This window comes from Platalea leucorodia (genome assembly GCF_965183815.1).
Source record: "Platalea leucorodia genome assembly, chromosome: Z".
Taxonomy (NCBI): Eukaryota; Metazoa; Chordata; class Aves; order Pelecaniformes; family Threskiornithidae; genus Platalea; species Platalea leucorodia.
The window spans coordinates 9,759,179-9,774,237 of record NC_138858.1 but is presented as its reverse complement, the minus strand read 5'-3'; the positions used below and the strand labels follow the sequence as shown (position 1 = coordinate 9,774,237).

General features: G+C 39.8%; 1 protein-coding gene across 3 annotated transcripts in view; it reads left to right on the top strand.

The window, feature by feature from the left end:
- KIAA1328 overlaps nucleotides 1–15,059 on the top strand; it is a 177,230-nt gene that overhangs the window by 131,204 nt on the left and 30,967 nt on the right. For all 3 annotated transcript variants that reach the window (XM_082335359.1, XM_082335358.1, XM_082335360.1), the window contains one exon: nucleotides 8,921–9,105. In XM_082335359.1, the coding sequence (XP_082191485.1) occupies nucleotides 8,921–9,105 (185 nt within the window). The remainder of the gene's footprint in view (nucleotides 1–8,920; nucleotides 9,106–15,059) is intronic.

Here is a 15,059-nt window from a genome sequence, read left to right as displayed (position 1 = left end):
AGTGACCATGTCCCACAGATGTGATTTATTCATACAAAAAAGGCTGATGAAGTGTAAAGATTCATCAGGAGGGGTGTTTCCAACAGAAGTGGGATAGAGTGCGACACCATTTTAAAAGAACCTAGTATGAGAGCATTTAGGATGCTATGTACATTTATAGCTGCAGATCTGGCTATATTCTAACATGTCATTGGTTTTGATCACTATAAAACAATAATCATAAACCACATGAGGTTTGTATTTGGCTGGAGAGCCAGTGTGGTGCGAGGAGACTTGTTGGCATCATGTTAGAGCTGTGCCTTGTACCTGGACTGAGCTCATGCCAACACACTGAGCCTCTGATGGCTTTTTGGAATAAGAAAAACATTACAGTCTCCAGATTCACTAGTCCTGAGATTAGTAAGATTTCAACACTAACAGACCTATATAACCCTAAAACCCCATAGTAATCTGTGCTTAAAATCTTTGATTCAATCATAATGTGATACAGATAAAGATGATTAGAATAAGAGGGCAGAATTTTCATGGAAAAAGATGGGTCCTGTAAGGGTGCTCCCATGTTGGTTTTGGTTGTAATCGTTCCTAGTCATTAGAGAAATCAAATTCAAGGACAGCAGCCTCAGAAGAACAGAAAAGATAAAACCTCTAATGGTGTTCATTATGGAATTCGATGCATTGATGAAAGGCTTTCCGTGCAACATGTTCCTTGATATCAGGGGAGCTGTCAATGACATGGAAGGTCACCTCAGGATCCTTAGGGGTACGTGTATTTGCCCAGTTTAGTGGTTATTAATTTTCATTGCTATCAATGTGAGAAGTTTGTAACTTCATGGTCCTTCACTTCCTGACTTAGAAACCAGGGATGACAGTTTATCATACCAGTATCCTGAGTATTGAAAGTAAGCATCTGTCAAGTGCAACTTTGTCAACGAACAGAAGAAGCTGTAGATGTTATGTCTTTTATAACTCTTCTATCCCTGTATAGGCATTACAGGATCCTCCAAAAGTCTTATTTTCTGTGCATATGTAATTCTTCATAATAGCTGCACACAAGAGTCCAATCTTAAATATCTGTTGCTCTACCTACTTTTCAATTCTTATTGTGTCCCTCCTTTGCTATATTGTCACTTATCCTTAGCAAATGATTGCTCCATGATGTGATCCATGGTCAGAAAAAGGGCTTTTGCAATTGCTGCTCATTTACTGAAAGCTCCTGTTATCAACACCTATCAGCCTGTCTGGAATCTCCTATGGAGGAGAGAGTGCTTATGTACCAATAGTCTTAGCGAAGGAAAACATAATGACTCTTGCACTGAGCACGTGGTTACCTGCACCAGCAGGTCAGCCACAGCTTGTTTTGCAGTGCAGCCCATCTACTGTAAAGTCTTTTGTCCTGGGTGAGCCAAGTTGAGAAGGGATGATGCATTGTTCTTCTATGCCTTTATCACAACCAAATTGAAATCTAATTAGGGGGATGTTTGTTCAGGAGATAGCTTGCATATGGCATTTTGATGGGCACCTTGTGAATGGGGCTGGCTCTCAGCCAAACAATAGTGATGCTGGATAAGGCACTCAGACAGACATTCACTTTGCTGAAGAGCCTGTGATTCTCCTTCTGAAGGAGAGAGTGATGCAGCTTGATCTACTGGAGAAGTTTGGATTTAGTTCAAAAACTTTGTTTGTCCTGAACAGGCTTTTGCGTCATTCCTTATGGTACTTTCGCTGGTGACAGCTAGGCAGGCTTTTCAGATACACAGACACCGTTTTGAAGGATTGTTTTTATACCTATGACTTGACATTTACATGACTTTCTTTTGTGAAGGCTGACAGCACTGCTTGCTGGAACGACAGCTGCTCTGCTCTGTAGGAAAGGCCAAACACACAATCACAGCATTTTGTCCTGCTAAAGCTTTGCCGGTTTGTTTTCTGTGGCCATTTCTCTATGACTGTCTGAAAACCTTTATGTTGGAGTGTTCTTTGGATTCAGAAGAGAAGAGAGACAAGTAATCAAAGCTCATTTTGCTGTTTATTAGGAAAACTAAGATATGTGGGAAAGGTGCTGGTAGGGAGTTGAAATATAGCTAACTTAAAGCCAAATGAGGACAGGGCTTCAAAGGGAAGGCTTGAAAGTAATTTTAGGTGGAATTTAGCTTAGTACTTGCTACAAATGGACCTCTAACTGTGTATATTAAGTGAAGTCCTGACTTCATTGAAGATAAAGGCAGTATTCTGATTGATTCAATGAGACCAGGGTTTCACCTATGGCTGGTATGATCTAATAGGTCATTGCTAATTAAGAGCGTATGTGGCCTCAATTCTTGCTGGTGGAATTAAATATCTGAGCACCAGTCACTGAGGGAATGGCGAAGGAACTGGTCTCTGAAAGAGTGGTCTGGAGAAGCCGTGCTATGGATTACTGTACCCTGGTACAGCTTGATACATGGAAAAGTTTTCAGCATAGTGGCCAGTATAACTCCTCCAACACGAGAGAAAAGTAAACCAAACACAGTAGGTCCAAGAGAGACAGTTCAACAGAAGAAAAAAAAAAAATCAGAGAAACCTGATACAGCCACAGGCATTACTGGATTTGAGAGCGCTGAGCCTGAAGAGGACTGTAAGAGATGAATGCTCTGCATCACTCCCTAGCAATATATTGTGTGCATAATCACATGTAGATTGTAGGCAATCACTGTCTGTTTTCTGTGACGAAAAATCCTTTCATTAAAAGCAGATTTGCTAATATTTGTATTTCAGTTCCAGAACTCTTACTGGCTGCTGAGGTGTTCCCCTACCTGTCCCTGCCCTCCTGCCTTTTGCCCAGAAAAATACGCGAGAAAGGACCTGAACTCAGTCCTGAAGATCATCGACCTGTTGGAGAGGGTCCAGAGGAGGGCCACAAAAAAGATCAGAGGGCTGGAACACCTCTGCTATGAGGACAGGCTAAGAGATTTGGGGTTGTTCAGTCTGGAGAAGAGAAGGCTGCAGGGAGACCTTATCGCCGCCTTTCAATGCGGCGGGGCTTAAGCATTTCGATGGGGACAGACTATTTAATAGGGTCTGTTGCAATAGGACAAGGGCTAATGGCTTTAAACTACGAGAGGGTAGATTAAGACTAGATACGAGGAAGAAATTTTTTATGGTGAGGATGGTGAAACACTGAAACATGTTGCCCAGAGAGGTGGTAGATGCCCCATCCCAGGAAACACTCAAGGTCAGGTTGGACAGGGCTCTGAGCAACCTGTTCTAGTTGAAGATGTCCCTGCCCATTGCAGGGGGGTTGGACCAGATGATCTATAAAGGTCTCATCCAACCCAAACTGTTCTATGATCTCAAAACTATAAATGAACACGCTGTCTAGAAAGGAAAGCAGCTGTTTCTTATTAACATGCACTGGATCCCAGCAGTGTCATTAACATGCTGATGCATGTTAACATAAGCCTCAAAATGCCAGGTTTCATAATTGGGCCACAAAATCTCACTCTAGGCCTTCGAGGTCCATATTAGAATAGGATATTTTTCCTGCTTTTTAAAGGAGGGGGAAAATGTTAAGCTTAGATTTGTTTTTTCCAAGCACTCTATGTTTCAATATGATAGGCTTTAGATTTTTAACAGTGTGTTTTTAAGGTTGTTGATCTGCTGATGTGAGCAGATTGGTTTTGTGGTGAGGAAAGGAAGAGTGATGGCGTTCAGGGATGAGAGATTGCCCTGAAGTTCACACTGTGCTTCTCCTCCCCTCCTGCACCGTTCTTGCCTCCCTTCCAGCTCTACTCAGCCGTCCTGTAGATTTGCATACCCTACACAAAGCAGGAGCGAGTGGACCAGTCTCCCTTCTCTTTCCCATGTGCTGCTCTGCTGGCTTGTACATGTTGACGTGTTTCTCCCCAGCTCCACTGGAAAGAAGGGGCAGGCTGTGTCCCCTCAGAAGAGGACTCCAGGTTGCGGATGGAGATGTGCTAAGGAGGGCCATAAGCTCTAGCTCTGCTCTCAGGGTTTTCCTCATGATTAGCTCTAAGCAGACACACACGGTGTATGCACTAATTTCAGGTGTCTCCTTTTCTCAGTGAGTTGAATGTTTGGGAGTTGGTTCCAGTTCTCTTCCACCTCTGCTGACCTGCTTGCTGTCCGGGGCTCAGCTTCCTTCCTGTGTCAATTTCTGATCTTCTTTGCCTTGTGGGTTAGGGTAATCACACTGCTCTACCTTACACATTGTTGGAAAAAAATCGCTTGAAAAATCTGTGGCACTTAGCAGTTCTGGAAGCAGGGGCTTACAAAGAGTAACACAGTACACTTGAAAGGACTGAAAAAGTTGTGGTTGTTCAGGAGACCTCTGTTGTTGCTTCTTAGATCCACTCACCCAAAGTCTACAGTCCTTCTTTTCTCTCTGTGAATATTTTTTTATTTGCCATGCAGGCAACCAACTTCCCAAACAGTCCCACTTTGGAACTGGTGGTTTTCAAAAGTGTAGTTTGATAACTTGATTTAAACTGATCTAAGTTTGGACCCCTGCTGAAAAGAAGATTCTGTGATATATTGACACCTTCTTCTTTGTCCCAGCACTTGTGATACTGCTGCTTTATACTGAGCTGACTCTGGAAGCTGATCTGGCTGAAAACTCTCCCAGCCAAAGTGGTGGGGGGGAAGCAATTTTCAGCCTGTTTGTCAAACTGCATCTGAAATGGCAATACAGGTTCCAACTACAAAAACGTATTGCTTGGGTTGTCTACTTATCACCAGTTTTGCATCATTAAGTGTTATGCGTTCTTGGCCTGGTATAATTGCAGCAGATTGCACACATGAACTGTTAATTATTTTATTTTTAAAACAGAAATTGCGGAACAGGAAAATAACATTCCAACATGTTTGCTTTTGGAGCTAACCTACCACAGCAATCTGTTAGTTTGATAATGGTTAAACTCGCAAGCCCTTGCCTCAACAGGGTGCAGTAGGGTACCATTAAGGCAGCCATCTGTTGAACATATATACTGGAGGCATGAATTGCCTCACGTTTTGGGTTTCTGACTAGTTATAATGTAGTCATGTTCTCTGGATGCCACTGATCTGCACTGAAAAATGCATGGAAAGATCAGAGTTCAGTGAAAGGTGAGCATACAAATTTGAGATGGATGACTGGGAACCCATCAGATGAGCGCTAGGTACAGAGCAGGGAAGAGATGAAATCTCGTGGGTGTACACATGCCGGTAGTAAATGCTACTCTATGGCAAGAACCTTAGCTGCTTGAGTTGCTTAGCGATTCAATAGATCTGTAAAACTTCATTTGCAGACCAAGGCTACCATTATGTTGGATTGATTCATCAGGATGAGCAGCTAAAACAAGTTAAATTCTATGAGAGTTTTCCTGCATTAATTTAAAAATGAATTTAGTTGGCTCTAAATGGACATTTGTTTTAGTATCTTGAAGAACTGACTTTCCTCTATTAAAGCAGAATAATGTATCTATATGGTGCCCTAACTTGAACAGTACATAAAGATTAGTAAATAAGACCCCATTAAAAATACTTATAATGTTAGTAACATGGGTCCCAATAGCCTTTCTAATGTCCATTAATGCTCATTCTGAGGATCAGAGCTCATTTTACTGAGCCATTTAGTCAAACCGTGTGATTATTTAGAAAGTTAATTCATGCATACTAAAATCTAGCTTAAGTAATGCAGAGGGTAGGAGGTAAAACTCTATGGAGACGATAGTCCTTTTTGTTATTTAATGATCAGCCATAATTAACTTGCAAATTTGAAATAATTAGAACAAATTAAAGGTATTTAACTTTGCCTCCCTAAAGAAAAATTCAAATTGCACCAAATGCAGCTTTAAATTATTCAAGTCTCAGAGGTCTGTGCTGGGTTTTTTTACAATGCCTTTTCTATGATGAGAATACCAATCTGCTTTTTGTCAGAAAGCATCCTATCAAGTAATTGTTCTTTGTGTCTAATAAATGACAGCTATTCTTCTTTGTAAAAGTATTTCAGTCTCTGAAGACTACATCAGCATTTCCATGGCATTTTAATTCAATAAAACAAAAGGTTAATGTTTTTCTACTTTTTAAGGAATGCAAATACTAGCAGTATTCAATGGGTCCTGAATGACATTTAAAATTTGCCATTCATGCTCAGCAGGAATATCGCGATATAAGGCTCAGACAAAATGGAAAAAACGTTCAAGGTGTGTTTTCCTTTGTTGGTGATGTACTTCGATATTCATAAGAAGGCAGCAGTGCTGAGACTCGCTTCTTTTCTGGCAACGCCACTCTACAACTCCTGCCTTAGTATGTAGGTTAGGTAGGTTAATAAGGTCCTTATTTAGACAGTCTTCTCTGTTGTGTGGTTTCAGCGAATAGCATGAAAATTCATCGGATATCGTGGTGCCCTGCAGGAAGTCCTACTAACCATGCTGCATTTGAGTGATACAATGGATTGCTGGATTTGAAAATAGAGAAGAACCTATTTTGTCACTTAATCTCTCTAGCTATACATAACTGATCCCTTTGGACCATATGGTAATATTAAATTTTCCAGGTTGCAATAGTCACATCATTCGTTTTACTAATTGTTCCACAGGTGAATGAGTAACTATGTTCTGAAATAGACTTTTTTCCCTTTTTTTTTTTTTTTTTGTTTGTTTAATTTTGGTACATTGTCAATTATTGAATTTTTGATCTCTCTGCATTACCCCTTTACCTCCTTGGTCTGCACACCTCTCAGATTAAGTGTTTATCATTTTAAGATTGGAATCTCTATCCTTACTTGAGCAAAACTTTAGCATGAGCTTTCTTCTAATAAATACTAAAGAACTAGTCTCTAATTAATTGTTTAGTGAGCTGTAAATACAAATACAGTTGCTTTTATTATTTCCTCATAAATTAGCTGCTGGTGTCTGTTTCTGTTAGAATTGCCTCTGTCGAGTGTTATTTAAACCAGAACTTGGTATTCTAGAGGTAACCGCACCATGTAAGAGGTATTGCAGTGAACCAGTCAAGTAATCGCCTCCTCATCTACAAGCCAAAGGTCACTGTCTTTACGGAAGATCTGTAGGTTGTAATTACATGTACTTTAAAAACTCAGAAAGCATCCAAATAATTACAGCCTCAGTGTTTTTAAATGCTGTTGATCATCCAAATACAGGCAAATGGTATATCAAGTCCTGTATTATCAGGGAAATCTTGTCAAGTATTACACCTTTAATCCTCCTTAAACCGTTATTAGAGTCCAAACCCACCTCTTGCTGTATTCTGGGTTGCAGGAATTAGTAGGTTAATAATTTTATATAACTCAAATAAGATACTAATTTAGTCCACCATAAATTTTAATAACATTTTGCAATATTATTAGTGGCAACACAGTTTGAAGCCCTAAAGTAAACGGAGGTTATTCAGAGAAGTTTTATCCAACACTTCAGCCAGTTATTACAGGTCATAAGCCATTATATAATGTTCTGCATTAATAATACAGGAGTAATACTAATTGTCCAACAGGCGCAGTGGGCCCTATTAAACAATGGCTTATACAGCACATTGATTTGAAACTTTTAATTTAGCTATCATTTTCTGATGGGAACATCTGCTTTTTCCTCAGATGTACAGTAACTTCAGTAGTGTAAGCTTTTAGATAAAAGATTCTTATGAATCAACCTCCACAAAGCTCTATCCCAAATAATACAAACTTAGTGTCAGTCTTTGGGTTGCCCATGTAAAATTGGTGCTTAAACAGGAAAAAGATTTGTTTAATCTTCTTTTAACTTAGGAAAGCCGTATGCCACTCCCATGATTGCAAGCAGAGCTGTATAATCTTGGGATGAGTTGTATTCCTTCATGTGCATTATCCAGAGATTATTTTATGTTTTTAATTGCTTTTTATAACAGCGACGGGGCTAATGACGTATACATTTTGGGAATCCTCATTTAAAGCATTAGTAGTTTCCCAGAGAGCAAAATTTGAAAGCCATAGGTTGTCTTTACTGAGAGAAAGATGGGTCTCCATAGCCTTCTATCAACCCAAAATGTTTTGTGATTGCCTGTGTCTGCAGAGACTGAAGTCATGCTTGTTCCACATCACCAAATTTGCCTCCTGGCATTATCTGTGCAGTGTTTATGATCTTTTGCTGAAGTTCATCTTGAACCATAACAGTTATGGTTAGCTTTCTGTTTTCTAACTCTTCTCAAACTGCTGCACTTGCTGCACCAGATACTTTGCCACCAGTTTGCTCATCCCTCCTCTATCCTGCTTACAAGTACCTCTGTTCATTCATTTCACCACTTTTTGTGTCATTTCCTCTCATCCCTTGTCTTCTTGAATCAATGTATCACCATCCCTGGAGCTATTTAAAGGACATGTAAATGTGGTGCTTAGGGACATGGTTTAGTGGTGGACTTGACAGTGCTGGGTTAACGGTTGGACTTGATGATCTCAAAGGTCCCTTCAACTTAAATGATTCTGTGATCTGCTTCCGTTTTGCAAACCATGACTCCAGTTTCCTCTTCACATAAGCTTCTCTGTTTCCCCTTCATCCTAGCAAAGTGAGCATTTTTTTAATTAGTTTTTCTTCTAACCTTGCTCCACTGTGCTGGACAAAGTACTTTCTTTATCTTTATCCCACTTGTCCTGTCCTAACCACTCAGGAAATCCAGGACTTAATGCTTTAGGGAATGTCCCAAATGCCACAAAACACCATATATAATTGTCAGAGTGCTGCCAGCTGCTGATAAACAAAGACTCCTGATAAAGTAAGTTGGTAACTCTTCAATCCTCAGGCATCCTGCTTTCAGACATTGTAAATGGATTCAACAAGAGCTCAACCAGCAGCATGACGGTTACGCTTCTGGAGAGTGAAAATTGGCGAGAGGGCTGGGTGCAGTGTTAAAAGGGCTGAATGCATCACATAATAACGTGATCTTTGTTTCCTCCCAGTGTACCAGTGTTGAAACATGAAGATTATTTTCCAAGGACACCTCCAGTGAGCAAAACCTCCAGAACACCAAGGAGTAGTGGTGGGAGCAGTTCAGGGAAGAAGATGATTGGTTTTGGTGCAAATGTGGAAGATGGGCAAAACCTTCTGATGCCAACCAAGAGGGAAGGCACCAAGGCAAGGAAAGGTAAGGGGAAACATACTGTATTGCAGGGCCATGAGCATGCTGATGGCATTTAGAAATTGTATATGTGTTCAAGAGCGTATCAGTAAAATGCACAATTAGAGGCAGAGGATTGCAAGTTGCTTAGAACAACTCAAGAGAAGGTAGCTACGTTTAAAGTAATAAAAAGCATAGAAAGCCTTGTAAATAACAAGTGATCTTCTTGGCTGGTGTTCCTGATGGAAGGGAAAAAATAGCCCTTTAATCTCAAAAAGCTACTGCAACAATTCTTTTTCCTTTCCCAGCAAGCAGAGAGAATAAGTGCAGTGGGGCTCTTGAAACGTAATCTTCTTCGCATTCTTTTCCTCCCCAAGTAATGGCTCCACCATCACAACCTGATATTTTGCCACACAGGGATGTCTGTACGGCTAAAATCTATCCTGCTTTTAGCTTAGTACCTCCACTTAAGGAGCAGAGAAGCAGTCTTTCTTAGGAAGAGAAAAGGTTGGGAACAAAAGCAGCTTGGATGTTTCACTGCCGAGCCTTGAACATAATCCTTGGTTCAATTATGAGCTAGCTTTTTTTTTTTATTTTAACTTGTCAGCCAGTTTGCCGTATATGTCAGCATAAAAATAAAGAAAATGGCAAAATGAGAAGAAATGTGGTGCAGTTCTCAAAGGAACAAATAACTTGTGTTATTGGTTAAGACCGTACCAACATTAAAAAGCAGTCCCTGTGAAGAAACTTTCAAAAGGGTATCATCAGCCTGGACCCAAACAGTGGCTGAGGTTAATCTCTTCCAAGGCACAGCTACAAAAGTTGGAAGCCTGTAAAGGGCTTGTGTCCAAAAAAATCAATTTCTAATTTGAAACAAAATCATTTTTGACTAACAGGGGTTCAGGACCCATTACTTTTGCTGTATAGTCTGCTGACATTTCACACTTTCTGTTGTGCACAATGAATCCTAATAGTCATTTTATAACATTGCTACACCAATCAATTTAAGCAAGAGAAAGCCGTTACAATTCTGCAAAGTTTCAGGGGCAATTTTCACTGATGGTTTTATGTTTTTTTCAGCTATCATTATTTTTTTCTTCTCTTTTCCTCTTCCTTCTCCCCCCTCCTTCTCAATACTGTAGTGATGAAATTGAGATTTTTCACAGTTGGATGATGTGTTTTGTTCCTTGGATAGGGATAGTCCCCAAAAAGTAATTTATTTTCCATAGATTCGTGGAAAAAAATCCAACCTGGCCTCTTCTTCATTCATTCATTTCATTTTGTAGTACTTAGGAGAAGGTACAAGCTGCACCTGGCTATTGCACATAGCAACTGAGCTGCACCTATGCTGATTTAGTGATTGTAGTGGTCAGCATAGTGGCTGAAGACGGTGGCTATCTTTTGCAAACACTAGCTGAGATTGCTAGCTTTGAAGATGTAGAGCTGCATGGCAAAATTTAACTTATAAACATTGGCACTTGCTGTGATACCTGATAAAGTTCGGAGAAATGCTTTCAAGCTGTGGAACAACCTCAGGTCTATTACTGATTTGAATGGCTTGTTTATCACAAGGCAAATTACCTAGCACTAATCACTGAAGTTGAAGTCTTCTGTATTTAGTACCTTTTTAATTGGCTTCCCTCTGTTATATGTTTGGACTCCTTTAACAAGCATACACACATACTTGTAAAGTGTTTTTTCCATCTTTGGGGATCACCAGGGCACAATGTCAAGTTTCTTAATTCTAGTTAGCTCTGGACTTAGCTATCTCTGTCCTTGCTTCTGCTGAGTCTTCCCATCTGTTGCTGACCTGGGAGTTCTGCTTCAGAATTTATTTTTTTATTAGGAAGCAATTATGTAGCATCTCACAAAAATAAAACGAGGGATGCTGACATTATTTTCTGTGGTGAATTTTATAAAAATATTGTATTTGCCTTACTGTGTCAGGGTGCTGAGCCAGCAAGCCTGGCGGTCCGTCTTGGACAACGTTCAGTACCTGTTGTGTCAATACGAAGTGATCCCTCTACTGCAGTGCATTTACCTGCACTCTAGCTAAGCTATGTGATGTGAGAAGGGGGAATGAAGTCAACAAGATGACATCTTGAGGCGTGAAACTTGATGTTATTTAGCCACATACCTTAAGGTGGCCTTTTGGTTACAAAACAGCAGTGCTGGATACTGTGTACAGAAACATGTCCACTGAAAAACAGATGTTAACCGATTGCAACAGAGGTTTATTTTTCTCATGCCTTGATCTATTTTGTCTATTGAAATTGTATATTCTTGGGGATGGGGACTCTCTCTCCAAGGACACCTTAGTGCAGTGCCAGTGCTGGTGCGGGCCTTTGGGCTCACTATATGATCTCCCTGTACCACTGGGAATGGTGAGTGGGTGCATCTGGGGGACAGTGCAGCTCATGATAGTGTCCCTCCACAGCAACATAGGCAGTTGTACCAGATTTTGGTGTTGTCTTGTTCAACCACCTTTGTCTTCTTAAGTTTTTTGGTTTGTTTTTTTTGACAAGATAAAGTGATTAATCAGGAAACCATTACCATGCTGGAATGGTGGAAAGCTTTACTGCCCACAGGACTGCTCACTTACTGTGAGTGCAGTGAGACTGGAAAGGGTGATTTCCTAATAAACCCACTTTTCCTTTCTCCCTGCAGATGTTTAGTAATGGGGAGAAGAGCACTGTTAACCTGGTCCCATCACATGGTGGAGTGGAAGGGGCACTTCTGCTTTCTTTTCAGGGTAGAAGCTTACTGGGTCAGCCTATAAGCAATCAGCTTTTATTCTCTCACTGTTGCTTTTTGTCTCCTGTTTCTGTTTGCTCCTTAATTTTTATTCCTGTGCTTTAGCAGGTGTTCGTGTCTTGTATCCAAACTTTTTTAGTTTTACCAGCAAAACTTTAAGCAGACAAAGCAATCCTCAAGTCTTAGATCTTTTCAGCAGTAAATTGTTTTTATTGGTGTCACCAGCAGCTATGTCAATTTGTACTAAAATCTAACAACTTGTCTAGTTAAAAAGCACTGGAGTACAGAAATGTGTGTTTCTCTTCCTTTCTGCCCTGGAAAATTTTGCTTTTGGGCTGGGAAACTAAACTAGTTCTATCCATTGCATTCTTCAATATTGAGCACTTTACTTCTCTACATTTCTGCTTAAAGTCTTCCTCTTTACCCCCTTCCTGAAATATCTCTGCATTGAAATGAAGAAAGAACTATTTTTCCCTTTATATCTCTTTGGGGGACATGGCATCTGCATAATATTGTATAGCATGTATAGCTTTCCTTACCGTATGTAAAAGGAAAAGCCAGAGAAGGAAAATTATTTTAGCTCATAGAATCTGTACTTTTCCAGGGGCTGATTTTTCTGTATAATGTTTGTTTTTCACTAGGTTTTCTAATGTAGCTTCTTAGGGATTCAGGATCTGGAACTTCTTCCCTTGAGGGAAGACTCTTCCCTACAATCGAATAGAGCAATTAGTTAATATTAGTGAAGCTCTTTGAAGATGTGAAGTACTATATAAATGTTAAGTATTATGAATTGAATAATACTGATATTCATAAAGATTTCTTTCATGATTATCAACCTAGATTTCCCTTTGCTTGCTTTCATCCCATTACTGCTTGAACCAGCCCCAGCAGTATTTCTTCATTCTTACTGTTTACACTTTCAAAATGTAGACTGCTATATTTCCCCACTTCCTTCATGTTTCAGTTGTCTGTTTCTCAAGCAGAAATATGCAGCTATTTGAATTTTCTCAATTGAGTCTTTAATCTGCTTTAAATCATCCTTATACCAAGTTAACCAAATTGAAAATAGTATTCTTAACATTACCATTTAGAAGACATCTATAATTGCTTTGGGGGTAGCTTGCCTTGCAAGATTACATCTAGTTTGTTTTTTGCTTTTCTTTGCTACTCCAGGTTCTCTCCATTGGTGTCAGGATTTAGATTATCACACCATGAGCTTTATTTTTTTTTTCAAGGGTGAATGTGTCTATTCTTTTTCCATGTTTCTTGCTTCTTATATCATCTGCAAGGTCTCCAGTCTCATACTGTCTTCCAACACCTGCAAATCTAATTAATTTGCTGTCATTTGTATCACCCCAGTTCTCTATGACTTTTCATAAATAATTATCAGTCACTTCATAAATTCATTAACTAATTCCCTTTAGCCCTGAAATATATATCCTTCAGACTAAAGAATTTGTATCTCTCCCCCCCCCCCCCCCCCCCAGTTTCTTTTCATCAGCTTTATATGGGCAGGTATTATACATCAACATGGTCTTCATTATCTCCTACTTGCCAATATTCCTTTTCTTTATTTTTTTCTCACAGTATATTTTAAAATTATTAGTAGCTTGGCCATTTTAAGATCATTATCAATTTAATCTTGTTCGTATATTCATAGACCTGCTTGCTCTTTGGTGTTTCTTTTCCCACAGTTGACTTGCATGCCTTTTTCAAGATGTATTTTTAAACATTTTTTGTTTAGATATGCACTTATTCAGGATTTCTTGCTAACCCTGTTTTATGTCTGTGCAGCCTAACAGCATCAGTATATTCCTACTTAGTTCCTTTTTTTGTTTTCCATTTCTAGCCCTGGAAATATTTTCAAACTTGGGTCTTTGAACAGTCCCCTTGAGGCTGTATTGGCCACTTCTGAGTCCATATATTTTCTTTTTCAGAGAAATACATCTACTTTGCTATGAATGTAGTATGTTGGCAGCGTGCCAGCCTTTTCTCGTATTAGGAATTGAATATATTCTCCCATGCTCACCAGGCTTTTATTAGTTCAGTATTAGTTTCTTAAAATCCAGCTGCCTCATTCCACTGTCACGTGAAATGATTTGTAAATATCTCGTATTCGATCATAAAGCCAAAAGTCTAAGCAAGAGGCTTCCAGTCTTTATATGCATACCCACTCTTCTCATCATGGATTGGCACACTATCAAGTTACCAGGGACACACAATCAACATATATCCCCATGATACTTCTAAGCGTTCCTTCACTGATAATTAACTCTTTGTTAGGTGAGATTTTTTTCACTGCACGGTACTGAAGCAGGGCGATAAGAACCCATTTTTTTGTTAGCCTCCCTAGAATACACGTTAAAACATGTGGTTTTACTATGTTGTGTATATTTGTGTTCATCTTAAATCAATGCAGTATTTTAAATAATGGGGATCCAAGGGATTAACTTGGACATCTGTAAATATTGCTCTGAAGCTGGAATTACAACCTTGTTGTGTTGCTTCATGTTTCAGCATGGGTGGTAGATAAAGTTGCTGTTCACAGAGCTGAGAAATATTTAGGTATGACAGAATTACTTAAAGAGCTAAACACTGATTTGACTTTAATTTTTGCTGAGACTTGTAGTTTTCCCTATACTTACTGTTTAGTTAAGTGGTGTTGGTTGGACGGAGCTGATCAGGCTAGATTAAAAAAGCCTAAACCCACAGGCTTTTGTGTAGTAGATCAGATTACTCCTAATTTGCCTGTTCCACTTACCTCTGACTACCTGTATTCAAGCTGTCTAAGTAAATCCTCTCTATAAAACCTGGTTCACAGGTGGGTGGGTGAAAGGTGGAAGATGGGTGGAAAATTGGCCAGATCACCAGCCTCACAGCATTGCCATCAGTCAGCAGACAGCCACTTGCTCGTGGTTAACTGCTTAACATTAACAACCTGGACAGCGGGACAGGATGCATCTTCAGCAAGTTTGCAGACCAGACCAACTAGGGAAGCGGTCAATATGCTGGAGGGTAAGGCCTCCCTATTCAAGGGACCTTAACAAGCTGGGAAAATGGTTTGACAGAAACCTGCGTAGATTCAACAAAGGGAAATGCCAGTTCCTTCAACTGGTTGGACTGATCTCATGCAACAGGACCAACTGGGTGCTGACAACCTAGAAAGTAGTTTTGCCAGAAAAGAACTGAGTGTCCTGCTGAACAGCACGCTGAACACAAGTCAGCAG